This window comes from Pseudorasbora parva, chromosome 24, assembly GCF_024679245.1.
Source record: "Pseudorasbora parva isolate DD20220531a chromosome 24, ASM2467924v1, whole genome shotgun sequence".
Taxonomy (NCBI): Eukaryota; Metazoa; Chordata; class Actinopteri; order Cypriniformes; family Gobionidae; genus Pseudorasbora; species Pseudorasbora parva.
In genome coordinates this window covers 5,371,783-5,382,413 of record NC_090195.1, presented here as the reverse complement: position 1 = coordinate 5,382,413, position 10,631 = coordinate 5,371,783, and the positions used below count along the sequence as shown (strand labels likewise).

The 10,631-nt window shown below is 34.9% G+C and overlaps 1 protein-coding gene across 1 annotated transcript; it reads left to right on the top strand.

The window, feature by feature from the left end:
* Window positions 1-632: 632 nt before the first annotated feature.
* On the top strand, window positions 633-10,238 carry rbbp8 (retinoblastoma binding protein 8). Its single transcript, XM_067435255.1, has 18 exons — window positions 633-1,027; window positions 2,074-2,116; window positions 2,299-2,394; window positions 2,488-2,600; window positions 2,717-2,783; window positions 2,902-3,056; window positions 3,717-3,812; window positions 4,027-4,097; window positions 4,301-4,374; window positions 4,509-4,797; window positions 4,915-4,987; window positions 5,108-5,178; window positions 6,306-6,411; window positions 6,504-6,665; window positions 6,780-6,840; window positions 7,809-7,896; window positions 8,000-8,141; window positions 9,869-10,238. The coding sequence occupies exons 1-18, from the start codon at window positions 910-912 to the stop codon at window positions 9,970-9,972; spliced, it is 1,929 nt and encodes a 642-aa protein (XP_067291356.1). The 5' UTR covers window positions 633-909; the 3' UTR covers window positions 9,973-10,238.
* Window positions 10,239-10,631: the final 393 nt, after the last annotated feature.

Below are 10,631 nucleotides of genomic sequence, written 5' to 3'. Positions count from 1 at the left end.
ACACACACACACACACACACACACACACACACACACATTTAGCACATCCTTGCTGAATAAAAGTATTAATTTCTTTCAAAAAAGAAAGGAAATAATATTGTTATAACATTTTTTTTTAACTTTTTGTTTATTTAACTTTTTGTTCATCAAAGAATCCTGACACTGCACATTCAGCTTTGATCACCAAACTGTATTAAATTTTAAAGTATGTTCAAATAGGAAATCATTATTTTACTATTTATTTATCATTTTATTTGTATTCCTGTTATTCAAATACATGCAGGCTTGATGAGGCTTGATGTGTGCTGTTCTATATTTATAATAAATAATAAATAATTATTTAAACAGTATTTAGAGTTACTCTGTCCAGCGTATTTGGCTTTTGTTTATTTATTTATATGTATTATATGATTACTATTGCAGTATATTATATTGCTTCTGCAGATGATAGATAGATAGATAGATAGATAGATAGATAGATAGATAGATAGATAGATAGATAGATAGATAGATAGATAGATAGATAGATAGATAGATAGATAGATAGATAGATAGATAGATAGATTCTTGCAGTTTTCAGAAAGGCCACTAGATGGTAGGAACGTCCTTCTGACGAGCCTCTGCTGAACTCCCAGAATCCACCGCGAAGGCGCGGGATCCGAATATTTACATTATGGAACAGAAATTTCACGAGGTCTGCGACGCGTTTTATTTTTAATACACACTCCTTGGTTCTGTTCGAATACATGTAGCCCACGGTGTCGTTCTGGAAGCTGCCAAGCGGAATATATTAGTCTACCAGCTGTGCGAAGAGAGTGAGCGCCAACTTTATGCCTTTGTCTCAATACTTGAGTTGTCACTTGTGTGTGAAGCCGCTCCGACTGAAGGAGTCTGAGAGACTGTTTGAGGATGAGTACTTCAGATCTCAGTGGACACAGTCCTGCTTCCAGCGCTCCTGCAGACTCCAGGGAGAAACTCCAGGATCTGCTGCATTCCGTGAAGGAACTCCACGACTCTGCACTGCAAGGTAATTTACAGCCTAAACCTTTATCCGACTATACAATTAAAAAAACTACAATTTCCTTTACATAGGAAATCAACCTATAAATATAATTTATTTTATCTCAGTGTGTCATTGTGATTTAAAGCGTCATAATTTCGACGTGATCTCATAATTTAAATGTATGTCATAATTTCGACTTTTTATCTCATAAATATAAGGATGGATGTACGATACACTTATATCACGATACGATACAAATCGCGATACTAAAGTCACGATGCGATACTATCTCGAAATTTAAAGCCAAAATGAAGATATGTTTTTATTATTATTTCTTTATTATTATTAAAATTATTATTTGATTATTATCAGGATAGGACCCACAAATATTTCGCCATCGCATTACATTATATTCAACATTATATACAACAATGTACCATTACACCCCTCATTTAGTCCTAATTACGATTTATGATGTTGACTTTTTCTTTCATAATTTTGACTTATCTCATAATATGCAGGGGTGTAACGATACACACTTGTCACGATTCAATACAAATCGCACTACTGAACTCATGAATCACTATATGTTACTATTACCATGTTTTAAGCCAAAATAAAGAAAGGTTTTTATTATTATTTATTTGTTTATCATTAAAATAATTGTGTTATTATTATCAGCATTCAGCACCCACAAATAGTCCCCCATTGCATTATTATACATTATTTATAACAATCTACCGTTAATCTAGTCCTAATTTAGTCACCTTTATGATTTGGATTTTTTTTCTGTCTTGATTTTGACTTTTATGTCATACATAAGATTTACGAAAGCTTGTGAAAATGGGCTTCCATTAAAAAAAAGAAGATTCAGGAAATGCTAAAAGTCTATTCTATTTCAGTTCAATTATAATTGCATTACTATATTAATTCATTACATTCACTGTAAATACTAGTTCATAATGTACATTGAGGGCCCTATGAAATCAGTGTATTTAACAATAATTTAAGTTTAACAATATGAGATGCTTTTTCACTGACTAAACATCATCAACTTTTCTCATTTTCAGAATTACAGGCGAAAATAACCAAACTGAAGAAAGAGCGCTGTCTGTAAGTCTAAGGCTTATACTGTATATAGGAACATATCATTGCTCAAAGCTGCATGAGGATTTTTATACATCAGTTTGATTTAATGACTTACAAATAGGATTTTATTAAACTTCTGGTTTAATAATACTGTATTAAATATCAAAATATGATCTCTAAATGTAATAATATGGCTTCCCTTTCAGAGATGCTCAGAGACTGAGTGAGTTTCACAGCAAGAACCAGCAGTTACGAGAGCAACAGAAGATCCTGCAGGAGAAGATCAGACAGTTAGAGGACAGGTGCCCTGGAAAGCTTTAGCAACATTAATGATGTTTATTTTGTTTGTTGTTCTGACATTTGTAAGTTGCCGTTTTCTTTGTCTCTGTGTTTAGGGTGTGTTCTGGACCATGTGATCGTTGTGCTGTGACGGAGAACCATATTAAAAAAACTAATACTGAGTTTAATGATGACAATCAGAAAAATCTGCCTGTCGTATCTGAGCTAGGTGAGGATTTTATTATATTATATGTTTATTATACATCATCATATTGCATCATCACATTGTGAGTCATCTGTGAGGTAGTATCAGCCCTGCGATAATGTGTGTGTTGCTGAGTTTAGAGAGGACGACTCTGAAAGATGAAAACAGGAGACTGAGTCTTGAGCTAGAGCAACTTAGAAAGTCTGGGTGAGTCAAACGAAACATGACATGAATACTGATAAAGTGCATCACATGAGCAGTCTTTATGTGTGTGTGTGTGTGTGTGTGTGTGTGTGTGTGTGTGTGTGTGTGTGTGTGTGTTTAGTTCTCCACAGAATGTGCCTTCTGAGACAGAGGAGGGGATGATCCCTGACTCTCCTCGCCGTCCGCTGTCTTTACCTGTTGCCAGCAAGATGAAACGACGGAAAGAACAGAACCACGTCCGCTACGCCGAGACACCATTATCACTCTCACACCCTGGTTAGACACTCGTGAGAAATATGGGGAAAAACGCTCAACTGCACTGTTCAAATGACTGACTGTATGCGCGACGTGCTAATTAGATTTTAAAAGCCACATTTAACCATTCAGAGTGTGTTGGGTGAACACCTCTGACCTTCATCCATAATTCCTTTATTTTAAGAGAACTTGAGAGTGAAAAAAAAAACAATGAGATTTGTTATATATATATATATATATATATATATATATATATGGGGGGTAGCATTGTATATAAATAAATATATACTATTACTTTTTAAATGCATATAAATAGTTATATATACATATATTACATTATCTATTTAACAGCTATTTTAATAATTACATACATAGTTATTGGATTTATTATAATATATACAAATAGCTCTATATAAACTTTTTTAATAACAAATAAACATGTATATTGTTGTTTTATACATACAGTATATATTTGTTTTTTAATATAGTATATAAATACATAGATATAAATTATTCTATGTCTAATATATTAAACATTATTTTATGTATATTTATTTAGTTAAACATTTTTAAATATATAATTACCGGTAGCTATATATTTATTTAGTTAATTAACAGCTATTTTAATTACAATTATACATGTATATTATTATTGTTTTAAATATGTATTTATTTGAACAGAACCCAGGCGAGGAGATCCATCTGTGCCCTTCGGCTGTAATGGCAGAAGTGTGCTGGTCGCTGAGACATGTGAAATGGATGTGACATGTATTGCAGGTACTGCATCTTCATCTGTAATATTAATGCATATTTTTATATCTAATCAATAAAATTTCATTCAGCTTTGAGTTTAAATGTATTTTCCTTAACTAACTTAAATAAGCATTTGTTAAAAGTTTCTAGAATAATGTCAAACTCTTTTGAAGCAATATGTATTTAGATGATGTTCTTTGTAAGCATTAATTCAATGTTTTAATTTTTTTTATTTTAGAGCCTAATACCAAGAAACATTTCAGGACTGTGGTTCCCGAGACCTGTCATATAGACGTCAATCCAGAAGAGGTTTGGCCTAATCTTCATTAACGTTTGACTTCTACATCTTAGTCATTTATTGTATCCCAATATGCCTTTTCAGGTTTAGTTTCAGTTGTGCATTTTGAAGATGACATAAAAATTGCTTATTTAAGTAAAGAAAAACCTCTATATATCCATACCGGCAGTGTTCAGGAGTGTGTGTTCACATATCCAATGTGTTTTCCTTTCAGTTTGATGAGGAGGATGATGATGATCTTCACACTGAACGAGGACAACAACCGGAGTCACGTGACTGCACAAACATGTAACGACACACTCGTTAATTCCAAACAAACTACCATTTGAACTCTCACTAATGACCAGTGAGACAAAAATGTTGCTTGGAACTGAAATACTTTTATAAACTGTTACTGTTTTTTTTTTTTATATCTCTTCCAGCATCACTGCAGTCCAGAATGATGATTCGCCATCCATTTTGCACCGCCGCCCGTTAGTTTCTCGAGAGCAGCAGCTGCAGCCACCCGCAGACGACATTCCACACACACCTTCAAACAACAGCACATGTGTGCCAGTTAAAGGAAAGAGAAAACATACAGATGGTAGGAAACGAGAAGAGAAGATTTCTGATTCCAGCCTGGATGATCCTGATGAGACCGAAATCAAGGGGATGATATTTGCTTCCACTCCTGATAATGTTCATATAGAGAGCAAGAAACAGGAAACAACGGTTAGACACAATCAGACAGAAGTGATACAGACACACAGCGTTACCATCTAATGATTTACACATTTCAAAATAGTTTCACATAAAAAAATTCTAATTTTATCTATTTTAATTTTGCAGGATTCCAAGAGGAGGAAATGTTTGGACCAGCACACACCGTGCAAAAGTTCTCTTCACACACATTTTCCATATGGTAAGACAGATCCAATATGTCATAATTTTACTAGTTTACATCGAATTTAGTTTACTGATAATCTTGGGTAGTTTAGGGTGAATCATTTTGCTGATGTTTGGGTCTTTTATCTGATGACAGATCAGAGCTGGAGTGTGGATCCAGGAGCGGATCTGACTCAGTATGATACAGAGAGCTCTCTTCAACCTGAGGTACTGATATACGCTAAAAATGAAATCTGAAACATTATTATTTTTAACCATTATTATTTACACAAATTTTTATTTTTAACAATAAGGTTGTGTTCACACTTGTAGTTTAGTTTGCTTGTTCCATTTGGTCTGGTCCGAAAAAAACAAAATTAAAAAGTGTAGTCCTGCTCCACTTAGTATTCGCACTGGAATTTTAACACCGAGCCTAAAGGCATAGTGGTATGTTCACAACGTGATTGGTCGGCTTTTATTGCATATATATTTCGTAACAGAACTTACCGTACATCGAAAACAATGCGGTGTGCTGGGCTAAATGCACTCGTTGTGTGTGTATGATTTTTTGGCCCGCTGGGAACTTGTGAAGAAGAGCTTATAAAATGTGTAAAGGAGTCAAAACAGCGGCAGGAATCCCTCCGTCACAGACAAAGACAAAGATTTCCTGCGAGGAAACGCGCTTCCTCAACTTAACTCTGATGGGCAATAAGGAACAGGTATAAGTGAGCATTCTGTCCTTTTTAGGGTTGCATCTTATGACGACATGTCATGTTTTTGGTTCTTTACATGTCATTGGTCCATGTTGTGTTCATATTTCATTCCAACTGCGCCAGAGTTCGTTTGGAAGCCGAGCGAGTCCCATCTTTTCAGCGTCTCTGTCCGCTTGTTTGGTGCGCACCAGGGTTCAGGTGGCAGCGTTCACACTTATTCAAACTACATTTCATTGGCTCTGTACTTGTACTCTGCTTAATGACAATAAAGTTGAATCTGAATCTGAATCTGAAATGAACCACACTGACAGAGCAATATCACCAGGGTTCCTAACATGCCAAGTGTGAACACACCCTGAATGAGTGTTTATTCAGCAAGGATAAATTGCACTAAACTGTAAAGACAACTACATAACATTACATAACGTTCTATTCATCAACAAATTCTGAAACCAGAAAATGGAGCAACCCAACTGTTTTCAACATTGATAATAAGATTTCTTGAAGGTTTACTGAGCAGCATTCAGCAGAAAATTCAGCTTTGATCACAGGAATACATTAAATATAAAACAGTTATTTTAAAATATTAACATTTATGTTTATATGTTTGCATTAGTGACATTTTTTCCCAAATTGCACTAGGCCAGATTCAAGACAGACTTGGAAACACTGGACACTGACTGCACATTTGTGAGTCACAGTCTTCTGCTGAGAGGCCAGAAGGACACAGGAAAATCCCAAACCACTGGTATTATGTGAACCAATAGCTGAGTTGATTTGTAGCTTTGAATTAATGTCTGAGCCGCCCACAGACAACTTCCACATGTGATTGATCTACAGGAATTGGGCAGAAGGCAAATGACAGCCTCGCTGATATCTTCGATAAGACCGGTTACGGAGAATACGAGTCTTGTCCACAGGACGAGAGCTCCGTTCCAAAACAAGACCTAACGTATGAGGAGGAGAGAGAGGATGATGATGAAGAAGAACAAGAGGCAGAAGGTAAGGGTTCACTTTCCAGTCATTTCTGAATAGCAGACACAGTTTTCCAGTAACTTTGTTGTATTTGTCCTTCATCTTTTAAACCTTATTATCAAACATATTGCGATTGTTCAGAGCTCTTCCGCCGGCCTGCAGACCCGAAACGAGTGACGTCTGACGATGATACATCTAGCAGGTGAGTGATATATGCTTGTATTTGTAGTAAACCTTGTTGAGCTGCTTTGGAAAGATTTATATTGTGAACATTGCTATACAGATACTTTGAAACACTGTTATTTTAGTATTATTGAGATACTAAAATAATCATTGAGAAAAAAATGTAATATTGTGAAATATTATTACGATTTAAAATAATGGTTTTCTATTTTAATATACTTTAAAATGTAATTTATTCCTGTGATCAGAAGCTGAATTTTCAGTATCATTACTCCCTTCAGTGTCACAATGATCAGTGTCAAATGATTTCTGAAGGATCATGTGACACTAAAGACTGGAGTAATGATGCTGAAAATTCAACGTTGCATCACAGAAGTAAATTTTATTTTAAAGTATATTAAAATATAAAATATATTATTTTTAAATTGTAATAATATTCACAATATTACTGTTTTCTGTTTATTAAATAAATGTATGTAAATTCTGTTCTATGTTTGTATTTTTCATTTTAAAGTTTTTTTTAATTATTGTTTAATTAATTTTTTTGTCAATTTTTGATATATATTTTAATAATAAATAGAAATATAATAAATATGTCTATGTAGTTATCATCTTTTTTATTTTAGTTTTAACTATTTTAGTACATCAGGTTAAACTAAATGAAAATAAAATTTTTGCTTTGGCAGCTAGCTGAAATAAATTATTTATTTTATATTTATTTCAGTTAATATTTATTTTATTTCAAGTGACACTTTTTTAATGGTTAAAGTTTTTTAACTGTAATAACTGGTTTGAAAAATTATTTATAGATGTATTTAATTTAATGCAATTACTTTAGATTAAAGAATTTTAAATATATGCATATGAAAAAATCCAGTGATTTAATGTCAACAATAGATGGTTAGGATAATAAAATTGTTAGCAAAAGAAAATGTTTCATAAAGTATATTTATAAAGACATTGTACATGTTCTACTTTCTGTTCCAGTAATAAGTCCTTTGCTCGTGTGGAAGTTGTGCGTAAGAAAGATGAAAGGAGAAAACTAAAAGGCCACTATTGTAAAGAGTGTGAAATTGTGAGTCAGTTTATACAGTGTATGATCAACTATACATCTCCCTTTTCTAAATAGTCATAATATTGATAATTGTGTTGTAATTAAGAGCACTGTGTCGTTTCAGTATTATGCACACCTTCCAGTGGAAGAGAGGCAGAAAAAGCTGTCTTCCTGTTCACGGCATCGCTACCGCTACATTCCACCTTCCACTCCCGAGAACTTCTGGGAAGTGGGCTTCCCGTCGACACAGACCTGTGTGGAAAGAGGTTCTGCATCATGTCATTTTTACAAATAGAAAGAAATGGATGTAACTTTGAGGTTTTGCACTATTAAGAACTATATAACAATCAAAATGCTTTGCTATATTTGTAAAAATGCATTATTTCCCTGTGTATATACAGCAGGGTTCCTCAAACTCGGTCCTGGAGGGCCACTGTCCTGCAGAGGTTAGCTCCAACCCTAATCAAACACACCTTCCTGTTATTTTCTAGTGATCCTGCATACCTTGATTAGCTTGCTGTTACGAACTTTTAAAGGTCTAGGGTCAGAACGTAACATTTAGATGTTAATATTGCTGCAATGGAGCGGGCAGCAGAAAAGACAGGACACAGAAGTTGATAAGGCCAATTGATTTATTAATACTTAAAGCCGAAGCCACTAATCAGTATGTATGCGCTATAATACAATGCATTTAAGGAAATATAAAAAGAAGAAATACAATAAACTAATGGGGAAAAAGGAACGTGGCAGCACCAAATTAAAGAATAAAACAAAAATAGTTCCTAAACTAAATTCCCCAAAACCCTCTAACCTACCTAACCAAAGAAAAATTTGAAAAGAAAAAACTAAATCTTCGGCGTATCTGACGCCATAACAATAAAAAATACAAAGAGGGCGCTCACCTCTTACCTGATGTGTTTTACATTTTATAACTGCGGGCAAGATGTACATCGCGCGACCTGCTTACCTGTTCTCTATTTCCCCTGAAAGTAGGCTACTAAATTTCTCTTAACTCTCAACATCTCACAGTACAGAATCAAGTGTGGAGTCAACACAAGATAACAAAAGATTCACAATGACACTCCAACTGAAACACCTGACACACACTCCTTAATCAGGACACGCTGGAAGACTTTATCCACCACTTGATTGGCTGCAGAGACGACACCTTGATGAAGAGTGACAGTGGCTTCCTCCAATCAGCAGAGACCTGAGAGCAAGACAGCACAACTAGAGAGAAGAAAGGCAGACAAAAAAAAACTAACATCCGTTACACTCGCAGCCCGTAACACTTGCTCGTGTGTTTGATCAGGGTTGGAGCTAAACTCTGCAGGACAGTGGCCCTCCAAGACCGAGTTAGCGGAAGCCTGATAAACAGTGAGTCTGAGACTTTGAAAGAGCACATATTCTTTTTTATGTTTTCTTTAGTGTGTTATGCTGTTGTCTGAGCATGAAAAAGCACAATGTCACTCCAGCGGGAGTTATTCTATATATCAATGTTTCTAAACTCTCTGAAATGGCTCTTTATGGTCATCTTGAGTTTTCTTCCAGGAACAAACATGTCACAATATTCCTCATTTAATTAATTCCTGCCTAAGGCATACGCAAAAAAGGCAGTTGAGTTAGTTAGTAGTGTGTTGAAACTCGACTCAGTTAAGGTAAGAGGCAGGACATTTCCCAAACATGCTCGAAACGGTTGACCAATCACAACATACTGGTCCAGCCGACCAATAAGAGCATATTGTGCTTTTCAGATAAAAGGGCTTCATAGAGACAGGAACTAAACACCATTACTGACAGACTAGGAAGAGAGGAGCGGAAACAATGTCAAATATGTAAAAAATTATGTATTTTTCAAGCATGAAAACCTGTTTTAGTAGAGCCCAAAGCAACAACTTTAATGTATAGACTTCCCATAGAAGAAGAAAAAAAAATCAGTTTATCTTGGTCATTGAAGCATTTTAGATAACATTCATTGCTTTGCTCTCAACAGGATACATCAAAGAGGACGACCAGCCGGACGTGCGGATACGCAGGAGACGACCGTACCTCGCCATGTTCTCACCGAAAGTCAAGTCCCAAAAAAAGCAGCACTGAGTGGATCTTCAGATGGGATTTAAGAACACCACTGGAACTCAATGGATGAATATGAAGTTTTGATTGAAACTGAATCTCTTCTATCTGCTCATGTCCGGAATTTCAGCTGCATATTTTAATTTATTTGATATGTATTTGTGTTACACCATTTCAGTGTCCTCAGATTTTAAATAATTTTGATTAATAAACAAACCTTATTTTGTCTAGAGGATTTTAAGAACTATGTAAATAGTAATATAGTAAGAGTAATTTTGTATGCTTGATTTGGACTGTATTTTGTAAAAAAAATAAAAAATAAAATAATCTTTAAATGGTACTTACCCTTTAATAAATTCATATTTTAAAGTGCATTTGGTTACAGTGCATGTGAACATATGATTGTGTATAGTTGCAGTAGCAAATTGGCTTATTTATTTATATTTATACTGTGTATATATATCCCGATCGGGCATTACAATATGACTGACAGGTGAAGTGAATAACACTGATTATCTCTTCATCACGGCGCCTGTTAGTGGGTGGGATATATTAGGCAGCAAGTGAACATTTTGTCCTCAAAGTTGGATGTGTAAAAAACAGGAAAAATGGGCAAGCGTAAGGATTTGAGCGAGTTTGACAAGGGCTTAATTGTGATGGCTAGACGACTGGGTCAGGGCATC